Source organism: Nipponia nippon, unplaced genomic scaffold (assembly GCF_047370975.1).
Source record: "Nipponia nippon isolate SJK-2023a ecotype South Korea unplaced genomic scaffold, ASM4737097v1 scaffold_13, whole genome shotgun sequence".
NCBI classification, from domain to species: Eukaryota; Metazoa; Chordata; class Aves; order Pelecaniformes; family Threskiornithidae; genus Nipponia; species Nipponia nippon.
In genome coordinates, this window is record NW_028262324.1 from 8,068,897 (window position 1) to 8,082,872 (window position 13,976).

General features: G+C 43.0%; 1 protein-coding gene across 3 annotated transcripts in view; it reads right to left on the minus strand.

The window, feature by feature from the left end:
- Window positions 1-1,741: 1,741 nt before the first annotated feature.
- The window catches only part of TSHZ2 (teashirt zinc finger homeobox 2), a 228,467-nt gene continuing 216,232 nt past the window's right edge, over window positions 1,742-13,976 (minus strand). For 2 of the 3 annotated variants that reach the window (XM_087750225.1, XM_009465512.2), the window contains exon 3: window positions 4,288-4,935. In XM_087750225.1, the coding sequence (XP_087606351.1) occupies window positions 4,934-4,935 (2 nt within the window). In that variant the 3' untranslated portion in view covers window positions 4,288-4,933. Of the gene's footprint in view, window positions 4,000-4,287; window positions 4,936-13,976 lie in introns of those variants that run through there. The other variant, XR_015703048.1, reaches the window with a different exon arrangement.

Genomic DNA, 13,976 nt, shown 5'->3' on the forward strand with positions numbered 1-13,976 from the left:
TGGGGTGGCCAGTAACCAGGAATTACAACTCTATGTAGCTCCTAAACTCGGCTTCCTTGGAGCAAAAATAATGTCAGGTTGTACTGTAAGAAGATGGGCACATACCAGTAGCACTTTTTCAAAATATATAGAGGTGGTTATATCAGTGCTCTTGCTTGGGGACAGATGGCCTTTAAAGCCTGCTGTAATTGCAACATATTGATCTGGAATCTGTGATCAATACTGTCTTTATAGAGAGAATTTTAAATATAAATTGCATCGTATATCTGTTTGCAAAGACAAAAGCCCTATGTGACGGAGATCCACCTCCACTTAGCCAAGGCGCTTTCTCCAGCCTGAGAGTTACGATGGCAAGCGGAGAGGGAACGGTGGCCTCAGCCCAGCCTGGCCTCGGGCGCTGAACAGAGTAATTTCTTCGCTGGGACAAAATCTCTGCCAAAAATTAGGTTGCCATCTTTCATTCCCTTGTATTTTCTCAACAGGTTTGATTGCAAGATAATATTCACAGCAAGACCAAACTGAAGGCTGACCTGAGCTGCTGTGCGTGAACCAGAGCAGCGCCTTCGTGGCAGGATCGGGCCATTAGTAATTAGCAGAAAGCCACGCTATAGAAAGCAATCTCCCCTCGGTAGCTCACAATCAGAGGCTGCCCCAGGCCAAAACTCTGTCACTTTTGTGCTTTCCTGATCACGGAGGGCAGCCTGCTTCCCGTGCAAAGCCTGCACAGACGCTTCCCAGTGGGAATATTCCCTTCTATTTTAGGAACTGAACTGTGGGTATAAATTAGTCAATAAATACGGCACTTTATCAAAACACGATTAAGGAAAGAAAAAAGACCAAAAACTAGGGGAACAATCCTTGCCATCTGAATGTGTGAGAGTTGACTCAATAGCCTGTAAAACTGGCTTGGAAGGCTTCAACCCCTATTGTGTTAATATATAATTATTGATTTTTAAAATGACTTCTTATATCCTCCATGATCTCGAAAAAAGCTAGGGAGGTCAGTCTTGTAAATACTTTTACAAGTAGGTAATAAAAGCCATGATAAGTTGCATTGACAAGTAATTACTGGGCAGGTTTGTTAGCAGATTCTCAAAGATTTTTTTTAAACCAACAATTATTATTGTACTAATGACAGCCATTTTTAAAGTTAAGTGTCCTTCTCCCTCTCAGCTTAAATAATAAGAGCCTGGAAAAAACACCTGAGACTGATCCACTGAAATTCTTATATATTAGGCTCCAAAGAGATGCTAATTACATCTCCCTCTTTTAAAGCAGAACTTTTTTTTTTAAGGTGATTCGGCTTATTTTGACATGGATGGTGGCAGGAAGGGAGCTACGGTTTCTGAATAAATCTCTCAAAGCAGTGTGTAGGGGTAACAATTCTTACTGCTTTATTGCAGCACAAGAGCATAAACAGCTTGGATATGTGGTGTATCAATATGCCACTTGTTAATAAGCAAGGACGTGAATCATAAATATTCGGCTGTTTGATCACCAGGCTTTTAATTAATGTTTTGATGATCTCCAATAAGAATAAAAGTCAGAACGATAGATATTGAGTAGATACGACAGAGAAAAGATGCAATGATTTTCTGTGTTACCTGATTTATATGACAGATAAACTATCAACTCATCCAATTTCATACAGAGAAAGAGAGGAGAGAGACATACATTTTCTTTTTTTATATCATATTGTAAAAAAAAAAAAAAATCACTTAATTCAAATGTGTATCTAAAATGTTCCCAGAGGACAGCAATGCAGGCAAAATAATCAAGGTTTAGCACTGTATAATAAAGGTTTGCGGCCAGCTTTTAAATGAAGTAGCTGTTCCTGCACTTGCCAGTGCTGGAGTGAAGCTTCCTGAGCAAAACATGCTCTGGTCGGCCAGAGCTCCCCCGGGGGGACCGGCCCTCCCCAAAACCTTGAGAGAGGTTTTCAGCTCTGAGGTTCCAGGTCCCAGCATGGCTGGGGTGGCTGATGGTGGGACCGTGTTTCCCATCGTCACCACAAGCCCGCTGCTCACCGGCTACGGGGCACCAGGGAAGCCTCTCTTCTGCCAAAACCGAGCAACTGGTGCCCCAAGGGAGCCCCAGCCCCGGATGCCACAGGCTGGCCGGGGCCATAGGGCCACCCTCTTGCGGGAAGAGGGCTCCTTGCTCCTGGCAACAGCCCGTGTCGGCATCCATGTGGCTCGGCCATGGCCACAAGCAGCAGAACATACGGCACGGGGGGTTTCTACCGAAGCAGACAGCAAAACACCCAGCTGCGACAGGGCGCAGGATTGGGGCTGTCGTAAGTCGGTGGGAACTTCACCCACTGGATGCCACAATAAGCCACATATTTTTCTAGAGCATCCAAAAGCTTGGGGAAGGGAGTGGGGCTGGGGATATGGACATGGTTTCTCCCAAGTCGCATTTTACCACAGCGCTCACTGCCTTTGGGTCTGTGCCACAGGACCCACCTTGTGCAACTTCACTTAATAACTCTGAACTGGGCTGTGCAATTTAACAGCTTCTGAGGAGCTCGATGCTAATGCATTGATTTTGCTTTAATAGAATTTTGTTGTCAATGGCCGGTGCTCAGCACGGTGCAGGCTTCAATCTTAACCCATCTGAAGGCTCTGCTCGTTTCCAGTTGAGCTCCGTTCATTTCCAGTTGAATAGGTTAAGCAAAGATAGACCTCACTGTTCTCAATTCACTTTATGATCCTCCCATCATAAAAAATAATATCAGCACCTTGCTTTTCATGTCAGAACTACATTTGAGCTGCTATTCCCTATGCCCATGAGTAAATCCCATAAAAGCCGCCCCGTTGTACTGTCGCTATTTTTCCTTGTGGATGATTGATTGATGGATGAGTGCTGACACTTCAATGAAGCTATTTCGACTGCCATCTCAATCCGATGATGTGAGGGGTATATTTTCTGTCCATGCCTCATTACTTCAGAATGACATTCCTGGAACTTCATTTACTTTTTCCCTCCTTCCCTCAAGCGCCATATTTTTTCCCATCTAGGTTATGCATGCCATAAAAAAAGCAATTTGCTATTATATGTGGCATAAGGGCAACACTTTCCCTAGGAGGTAAATAAGAAGGGCCTTTTTTTCTCCTCCATGTTGAGTTTAGGGATCATGTCAAAATTTCCCAAACAACGCCAAAACAGGCCCTTCTGCACGAGCCACAGGGAATGCAGTAAACATATTTAGTCTGATTTTGTGAATGCTGCACTTCAATTATATCCTTGAACGTCTAAAATAAACCAATAGTAAAAGACACCCCAAAGCCCTCTCTTATTTGAGAAAGATCCTCTTCTCAACTTGTGCCTAGCATACTTTGAATATTTCATTTGCAACGGAGCAGCGATTTACAACTTGATCCAGACTTATTTTTCCTTTGAGAATAAGGGAAGTTCATCGTTAAATGCAGAGATGGATTTGTCTGCTGGAAGTTGCTTTCGCTGGGAGGAAACGCTCAGCGAGGGTAAACAGGGCTGCGCCTGCTTTTCCAAGCAGTGGACTAGGCAACGTGAGACTTGTGACATTAGCATATCCTGGAAGATTGTGTGAGTTGACTCGGGACCCAATTTTAATCTGTGTAATACAGTATTCCCGTTAATAATAATGTATAATTAAGACATCCGTTAAAAATCCATAACGTTAATTTAATGGAGAAAATCTAACACAGTTCTATTGGAATTTTTACGTTAAATTAACTTTAACGGGCTTTTAATGGATGTCTTAATTAGATCTCATTATTAACGTGAATATTCCACAAATTAAAATTGGGACCTCGAAGTTTTAATGAAAAAAGTTACAAGCACAAATTTGAAATTGCCATCTTTGTAGCCCCCTTCTCCCTAGGTCTCGGTTGACTTGAAGACAGCTGTGCTTTCCAGCCTGTCTGTGCCAGCAGTACCAGCCAGGCCGGACAGAGAGCGCGAAGACCAGATTCTGATCTCATTTATAGTAGCATAAATCCATCGCAACTCCATTGACTACAACAGAGAGATTTAGATTTAAACTCACCTAACTGAGAAAGGAATTCTACTTTTATTCTTTTATATCTATATATAGATATTTATATAGTGATATTTATATATAGATATACCTATATTTATATAATGTTCAATAATCTAACAATAGTACTTTTGTTTAAAAATCACTCCATCGCATATGTCTCATCATAAACCATAATGGAGATTTAAATATATATATATATCTGAGGAATAAAACAAACTGAAAATAATCCATTTTAAACAAATCTTTGGCAGCAACATGGTTAAGCATAACTATTTGAACAACTTGCACAGAAGATTAACATTGTTCAGAGGTTTTTTGGCTCAGAATCTGTTTTAACTTAATAATTCTTGTACTTACGGTGATGTATTGATCCCTAGTGCAATGACTGGATTGGGCAAGCCAGGTGCAACAGTAATAGCTGCACAGAATAGAAACATTTCCTTTAGACAAACTATCCCAAAGGGGTTATAAATAGGAAATGGACATTACCATGAAAAGTAAAGCTTCCAGTGTGACTGCATCTTGTGTAGCACACTTGGACATTAAACTATGAAGAATTTTTTTTTCCTGTCAAGTGTTACAAATTGACGAAATAAGTGCATCAATGTTCTCAGTCATTATCTTACTTCAGTGGCACTTTGTTTTAGTGACAGCAAAAAGGGACAGTGGAGACCAGACAGCCCCAGTGCAGTTTATCAATGAAAATCTAATATCGTCCATAAGCAGGGGAGTGGAAATCAATACTTCATTACCAAATTGTTAGTGAGGATGAAGAAGAATAGCGGGAGGTTTTTTGGCAGTCTTCTTGGTCCGGGTTGTTGTGAGTTCAATGTCAGGACTGGAGTGACACGCGCAGAGGCAGGCTGGGTGCGGGAAGCCTGGGCTGGAGAGCTGGAACTAAGGCATTCGTCCTGCAAGCAGAATAATAACAACAACTAGCGTTACCGAGTTTGTAATCATGGTGCCAGATTTTATTGCTTATGTACTTTTATCAGTAGACATTTCTGGAAATGGGTCAGCTTTGCTTTATGTTGTCCACCCATAGGCTCACAAAAAGGCAAGGACACAAAAATGTGAATAAAAAACCCCAGATCCTTACGTAGGTAAGTCTGCAGGGATTGGTGGGTAAACTCCGACTGATGCTGCTGCTCTGCCTGGTCCAGTGAGTGTGTTACTCTGCATCTCTGCTTTTCCCTCATGTTGTTAAACCTGGGCAATATAATGGAGCTTCTTTCTACTACCAGCCAAGAATATGCTCTAAAATCATCACGGCGAGTTGGACGTCTTGTTACCCACATTGAGTTTCAATTACTTGACTATTGCTGTGTTATTTCTCGTTGTTAAGGTACCTCCCCTCCCCGGCACTAAAAGCCGCCGTTCTTCCAACGGACCTTCTCCGTTCTGCAACTACTGAAAGTGCTAAGTGACTCAAGTTGTGAAGTTACTTATATAGAGATAGAAGGTGCTCATTTTACTTAATTTCAAGATGTGGGTTTAAAAGTTCAGCTCAAAGTTGAGTTCTGTTTTGCTTATAACCTGGGAGAAAGATACTGAGAAAAGCAGTAGAAAAAACAACTGGAAAAACAGGGTGAGAAATGAGGCAGGCAATAAGTAGAATGAAAGTCAATCTGGAGAGAGCACAGAGGAAAAAAGACCAACAGCGGGAAAAGAGAAATATGTTACTGAAAAATATATTATCTGTTCAAGGCCACGGACATTTCAGCAAACACAACTCAAATCCTGCGGTGTGTTCCCTGTGTTCTGGCTAAATCAACTGGAAATTCAGTAGTAGCTTTATTTAAAGTAAAATAAACTCAGCTTTTTCAAAAAATTCCATATGAAAACAAAAAAGCCCATTGACTCCATCCTATTTAGTTTATGATTTGGTTTATTTTTCAATATCTTCACCTTTTCAGTTTTCACAGTGATGCTGAGTTTTGCACTGGCAACCCAAACCTGCTGTGGAGAAACTGTTGGAAGGGAAGAAGAGGCTTTGGCAGCTGAATGTAGAGACTTTTGGCAACTGAGGATGCATGGAAGTCGGTTTGAAATTGTGGTGAATACCTTAGATCATTATTCCCACTTAAAAGATATTAAAAGCAATCCATGTTGACACTTTAAAATGTTGTCTTTAGGTTTCAGAGGTAACGCTCCAGAGCAATTCACATTTGCAAAGCTATTATTTTTCACTGCAAAGGGACAAAGCTGTGGCAGTTTACACGTTGTTCAAGTTTCAAAGAAGTCCAGAAGCCTTACCATTGTAAAGCCTAGAGCTGAAATACAGTAATGCCATGAGCTGGCTCTGCTTCTGCGGCCAAGTTCTCAGCTGCGGAATCACCCTCTGCAAATGGTCCAAGTGCAGACTGCGGAAATGGCACAAGCATTTGACTTTACCTTTCTGAGGAGATTTTGCAGCCCTCACCAGAATGGAAAACTACATGTGGCATGCCACGTAAGTCCTGCCTTGGATCATATCAAGCTCTGTAGTGGCTCTGACGTGCAGAGCATCTGCCAGCCTCATGGGTGCAGGACACAGAAGCTATGGGCTGGTCCTGCATGGGCCAACATGAGGGGCGGTGGTGAAACAGCTGAGCACAGGAGTGATAACTGTTGATTAATTCAACTCTGCCTCCAGAATGTCATTAGGACAATTAAGCAGCACGTAGTATCACTGAGAGTGCTAAATCTGGGAAGGAGTCTTGGTATGAAGCAAAGTAACTGCAGAGCACTGGTTCCCTGCCAGTGGGAAATATTTATCGAGGGCTTGGATTGGAAAACTGAAAAGCCAAACTCCTGTCTCCTTTTATTTTGATTCATTGTGAGGAAGGTCCTTGGACTTCTGTATTAGACCGGCTGTAAAATCAGCTTAATAATATTCCTGGTCACTCCCATGTCACAAGGGGAGCATGCAGAGAGCAACATTAAGGACATCGTTAACCCTTGGCAGAGCTCTTCAGACACACATCAGTCAGGGTGCAGGTCCACAAGAAACTCTTCCGGCAACAAGCCTGCTTCAGAAGCTCTCACCCCTTCCTGTCATTTCCACCCCACGGTGTGATAAAATCCTCAGCTGTGTCCCTGCAGCTGTCCATGGGTCTGCACCACCCCAGCCGTAAACTGGATCCAGCCCTGCTGTAGCTCACAAGGGGCCACACAAACACTTCCAAAAGGAGGCCCAAGTGCAGGGCTGAGACTGCACAACCAACCAGGAAGGGTGGAAGGCTCTTCAACTGATTTTGCTGCTGGAGCAAAGGTAAGATGGAGCAAGGAGCCCGGGAGCTGGAGGGGGTTCTCTGCACTGCTGCATGTGTGCAGGCAGTTCTGGTTTAGCACTGCTATAAAAGCCATTTGTGACAATTGTAGAAACTTTTGAGGCTAAGCGTCCATCTACTTGACTAATGGCAACATCCATGCATGACTAAAATCAATTGGGACTTGCCATTGATTTCAATGGGATAAGTACTTCACCCCTAGGTCTTTTGGCCAACTAAAGTCTCCATCCTTGGGGTTTTTTTTGCATTGATATCACTGCAGGCTGGGACAGGACTTTGGGAAATTAATTAGTGCAAGTCCTGATCAATAAGGGTCATAGTTTATGTATTTCATTATCAAGTCTCTAAGAGATTCAGGGAGTATGTAGAGAGCTTGTCACCCACAGTCTAGGGCATAGCAGCCTGGCTGTTCAAACAGCACTTGAGGGGCAAAGCTTGTTGCCTCCTGGGCATTTGTTGAAATGTAGTTCAACCTGTACCATAATGAAAACTCTATCATTTAAATTATGTTATGAAAATGCAGTTGAGGGTGTTCATTATGTTGATGTATTGTACAGCATATGTGAAATATCAGTTGCAGATACTGAAGCTTTGCTTTTATTTAACATTAATTATCAGCCATCAACAGATGTAAAAAGTTGTATCTATTTTAATGCCGATGTGTCAGGACTCAGGATTCCTTCTAACGAGCACTTTCCCACTCCTTGTCCGTGGCACAGCTTCCCTCTCCTCACTCAAATCTTGCCATAAAAACACAGCTGTGAAACCTTTGAAATAGGAACTCTCAAACATGTCTGCAACCTGAGACAACTGTCAACTGTATGTCAACAGCTAATCGCGCATGTGTCCGGCCTCCGCGGGCTGGCACCAGCGCTGCTCAGCTGTGCTCCTTAGCCCCTGCATGGCTCCTGGCTCACAACAGCAGCGGTGAGCTCGCTCTTTCACACACACACATGCACACACGTGCCAAATCCCATGCTTTTATTTGCTCTCTCTAGTCTCCTTTCCCCCTTTCCTCTGTGGCCAAAAGCCACACTGACCAAATGACGCAGCTTCCTGCGGGGTAGGACAGGGGTTGTCTGCTCATGGGGTGGTTTTCAAGTCCTTCGCTTGGGGATTGCTGTCACTGTTTGCTTTTAGGGTTCTGCAGGAGAACACCGACCGCTTCAGTGGCACGGTCTGAGGTGTGATGGTACTCTAGAGCCAGGCAGATGGCAGCAGGTTCATGTGTTTATGATGGTTTTCTGTATTTGCAGATCTTTGCTACTATCATTTTATCATCTTCTATTAGTGTAATGGGATAATAAAAATGACAATATGTATCTGTGATCCACCCACCAAAGTCCATGGGAGTTTATGGATCAAAACCTTTTCATGCTGCAGCTGTACCTACAGTAATAAATTGCAGGACTCTTAAAAGGCCAAATAGAAAGACACAGACAGTCCCTTTGTGGTTACCAAACATGTTATCTCTAGATGTCATTTTTGACCTACTTTTGCTAGATTTTTACAGCAGCAGAAAATCTGTTCCTTAAAGAATCATGCTTACGTGCATAATACCTAGATAGGGAGAAAAAGCAAATCTGGATATATTTTATTTCATTTAGGACTCCTCTCACCATGAATTACAATATTACAGACTCTAAACGCCTTCTCGTTACCCATAATTATAACTAAAATTACATCAATCTAAACAGTAACTACTCAAATGATTCATCCTGATTGTAAGGAGCATGCTCTCTTAAGTTATGCCTGCCCATCCATTTTAAAGCCTTGCGGCAGGAATAGCTTTCCAGAAGGTCATTTAACAGCACATTAAATAAATAAATAGAACATATTTGTTTCAGAAAACACACTCTAATAGGGTGGGAAAGCATTTTGGGAGAGGTAAGAACAACCCTCTTGAAAACTAATACTTTCAGTTCTTCTTCGTTCTTTGCTAAGGGTGCAGCACCCACCCAAACACATGCAGAGGCTCCGCATGATGCCAGCAGGAACATGTCCCTAATGCTCTTCGTACCGAAGGGTGTCGTGTCAAGAAACCGCACCGTGCACTGCACAGAAGCAGTCAGCTTCTGCCCAGCAGCGGAGCACAGGGAGAGGAGGACACGCCAGCACAACCCACCACAGTCACCAGCAGCTCCCCGAGTCCTTTGTGTCCCTGCAGAAGGCGTCAGACTCTGCATATTCAACCCAAGCCATCAGCCACACGGACAGGGGAGTGTGGAAAAAGGGTCTCCTTTACAGTAAAAGCAAAACACGTTTCTGTCCCATGATCTAAGCTTATGAGAATGTGGGACAAGATAATGGAAACAAACTGTGGGCTCTAGCTCAGATGTTCCTGGGGTGTGTGTGCCTAAATACAAAATTGTCTGACTGCGGTAACACCCAGGTGGAGGAATTTAGAGACCTCGTTGCCTGGGATGATGGAAACTACATTTAATGAAAACTTGAAGTCATTAAGGTTCATTTATCTCAGAAAACCCTTTGTTGAAGATACTTTGCTAAGAGACTAAGGCCAAGGCCAGATAAAAGACCTCTGGATTTCAGCAGCAAGATCATCAGAGCGCATATCTGCAGCTGGTGCAAAACACCTTATCTGCAGGAGGTTAATGAAGTTATGCTGATTTACCTCAGCTGGCCTGGCCCAACAGTTTTGGGGTATAAAAGAAGAATCTCCTTGAAATCTGCCAAAAAAAACCCCAAAACCAAAACCTTTCATTTTTTGCGTTTCTTGTTTTCAGAAACTTCTGATATCTGTGCATATAGTTTTGTGTGACAGATTTTTTAGCTGTGACCCTGGTTCAGCAAAACTCTTAAGCATATGCCTATTTGTATTGTGCACAGTGCAGTGAACACAGCAATCTGACGCTGCCAGGAGCTGTGGACTAACAGTACCAAACACCGTGGTTGTGCTGCACAGCTACAGCAATGCTGACATTTTAGGGGCATGCCTGTGCAGGCATGGATGTGGACCAGCCGTGCCACCTGAGACCTGAGAGAGATGCAAAAATTCTTCTGCATATACATTGTATTTTATGTACAAATAAAAATATAATGTACAAATATAAATATATTTTTATTTGTAAGTATATATGTGTCTTTCTAGACAACAAGCAGCCCAATCAGAGCTACTGAGTATGTGCAGCAGTGCCTGGCTCACTAGGGTTACTAGACAACCCTGAACAAATACAGTTAGATCCTCCAAATCCACCTGAACAACATGGCTTGCGAAAATGCTGACATCTGTTAGCCTGAGCAGTTCCCCAGAGGGCAGGCACTTTCTTCTGTGAATGACTAGAAAAGGATCCAGGAGTATTTTAAAAGCAAGAACGATGAGACATATTCCCCAAAAGACGGGCAAATGAAAGGTGTGGTAAGGGTGGAAGTGAGCGCTGCTGGCTGAAGCAGCCCCGTTCCTCCCTCCACATGCAATCACTCAGCAGTGCCGACTGTATGATGCCACAGATCAGGGGGCTATTTAGGCTGAGAAAAATCAGCGAGAAGAATTTTTTTGGGCAATCCAGGTCTTTACATGGGCCCAGGCAGCTAAGGCAGCCATGCTGGGTGTAGGGAGGGTGCAGGAGGGGCAACCAGCATTGCTGCCAGAAGCAATGCATGCTCAGCCCGTCCTCACCAGGAGAGGAAGGGAAGAGAGCAGGCCGGGTGCTAAAACCCGGCTCCCACCCCCAGAGATCTGGGGTCCATAGCTTTAGGCAAATCATTTCACCTCCTTGCACGCCTCAGCTGTTTTGCTGATAGATGGAGTCAGATGAAAAATTGGGGGCTGCAGCTCCCCATGTCTTCACAGAGACGCAATGAAACCCTGGGCTCATGGAGAGAGTGGGATTTCTGCCACTTGTGTTGAGAAAGGCCAAGATTTCACCCCTGATCTCAGCTTGGGCCTCAAGGTGACATAGGATACACACATGCTCAATAACAAAGAACAGCACACATGATATCTAACAGGCACAAAGAAATATCCTGACACTTAACTGGCCCCTACTAATCGCTTCTGCACACAAAGCCCAGTACAGGGGTATCGGGAAGGATCACAGGCTTGTAAAGAAAAAAAAATGAGAGAGAACATTTAATTTTTGGTTTTTCCTATAAATAAAGTATAGTCATCAAATCACAATGTATTTGAGAGCACATGTTATTGACAGCCTATTCTTGGAGAAAAAAAACCCGTGGATTTTTTGGCAAAGTTTCTCTATTTGCTAAAGATTAAATTGTTCATTGTACAGGGCACCATCTGCCCTTGGAGAGAGATTTAGTTGATGGCAGCTGCAACCAAAGTGTGGAAGATATAACTGAATTTCTGGTTTCTTTTCAACTAGCAACTGTCATTACAGGTCACATGCAAACTGTGTCATTTTCTGTGACAAGCAGGTTCTGTAGACTGGGGTGCTTGCTACATTTTAAAATGCCACCTGTATAGATCCCAGAAGAGAAATAGCTTTTGTAACACACCTTGAAAAAAGTGAATTTAGAGCAGATAAGACAAAGCAACTATAGTTCAACTGTCCGGACACTGGCGGTGGGTTCAAGTCCCAGGTGTACATGGGTGGATGTCAGGATGTACTGGCAGGTCACTTAAAGCTAGATTTCCCCAATTAATTTAGGTGCTTAAAAAGGCCAATTGATCATCTGCAACTGTTTACTCAACTGCTGCATAATTCCTCAATTGCCTCCTTGTTTCCCCTGTGATGTTATTCCTGGTTAGATTAAACCCCACGTTTTTTCAATTCTGAAGAGCTTTTCTTAATCATCAAACCGGAGGCTGTTGTGGGTGGTTTTCTCCCAGCCCCACCTATTGAGCCATGCCATTAAAACGTCTAGATTCATGGCGAGAGAGTCAGGGACACTCGAGAGCAGGGAGGTGCTGATCCTATCTCTGCGTTCAGAGCTATTTTGATACTACACGAAACTTGTCACCCGCTAAAGCGAACACCTCCAGGAAGGAATTTGTACCTCTTCCCTCTCTCCTGAACACTGTAACTCTTCTGCAGGAGAATTATGTTCCCTTTCTCTGCTGAACAAAATGGGAGGGGAGAAGTTAAGAGCACGCTGGTACATTTTATTAGGACTAAGAAACAAAACAAAACAAAAAAGCAAACCCAAACCTCTCTCCTTTCATCCCTGCCTTTCTATGAAAGTGCCTTCATATTTCCAGACTTGCTGACAATATTTCAGGATGGTACATCACACACTGTCTCCTCTGGAACGGCAGACATTGTCAGTGCTGTGAGACAACTACTCTCTGGATTGTACTTCACAAAGATTCTGTACAAAGCATTTCTATAGAAAAAAGATTTTTTAAATTTGTGAGTGTCTCAGCCTTTCAGACAGGGATGAGTTCTGGTTAATTTTCTTCTGATGATTTCCACATTTTCTGCAGGAAAAACAACAGCTCCTATTGCCTTAAGACAGACTGAATTACTTGTAACATGCCTAGATATAAGAAATTTTTTTCACATGGAAGAATTTGCAGGACATAAGATTTGTTCTCAAGTTTATTTTGTTCAGTTTAACTTTGTGGTCTTCTATCACATTTTCTCCTGGTAGAAAGGGATCAAGTTCTGAAACAGAAACTGCTACTGCTGGTAAATTTTTAACAAGTCAGGTGTGATTAAATCTATGTTTTTGGATAAAAAGATTTGGGTTTTTTTAATGGGTAGAGCCTTTGCCTTTCCAGAAAAATATGGTTCATTGTTCCAGGTGTCAGCACGTATTTCTGATTGCTCCACAATGTGCCCAGACCATCCAAGCCATACCTCCTTGGGAAGGCTCACGCTTCCATGTGTCTCTTCTACTGTAGAATGGAAACACTCAAATCTTGATCTTTAGGCAGATGCACCTATTTCCATCACTGATGTGACTGAGCTCAAGTGCTTTGAGGACTAGGGCCTTTAAAGAAACATCCAGAAAAATGCTTAAAATCTAAGACTATGCCTGTCTGAGCCACTTTTTGCAGAAAGCATTACTCAGTAGGAGAGGAGGGCTGCTTACATGAATTAGTGTACAGTATGTTGGTTTCTTCTTTCTTTGTGAGGAAGCACTTAAAACACAAATTCCCACCTTAAAAACCAAACCAGTGCACTCGGTGTGAGCTACAAGTAAATCACCTACTCTGTGGTGCCAGAACTGCACATGCTCTTCTGCTGCTGATTTATCTACAAAATATATCACATGCCAGTTACTTGAATTAGGATCATGGGGTGACGGGAATCATTAGAGAGTAGAAGAAACTCTAACGCATAAAGAAAACTTGTCCGTTTGTCTCCTCTGCAATGCCTGTTTTATTTCCTCTTCATGCACTGACAGGACTGATGAGGCAACGGATGCTGTAATCCTAAGCAATTGCTTTTGGGGGTAGCATCATTAGGGTTGCAAATGTTTTATACAGCAATAGCTTTGAATTTCCAGGCAGACCCTTTTCCCTGGTCGTTGCAATGTGTTTAGCTGTGCTGGTAGGTGAATGGCACAGCCCGGATCAGGTATTTCACTCCTGGTGCTGTTCCCTTTTGCTATCAGAGTGCCTCGAAAAGCCAGGTAAATTAGACTTGGAGAAAGGGACACTGCATCTTTGAGTAATGAGGCTGGGAAACAGGGAACACATTTTCCACTAGCTCATGTCTCACTGTATGGCATTCCGATTTCGTGACACTTCATAATAA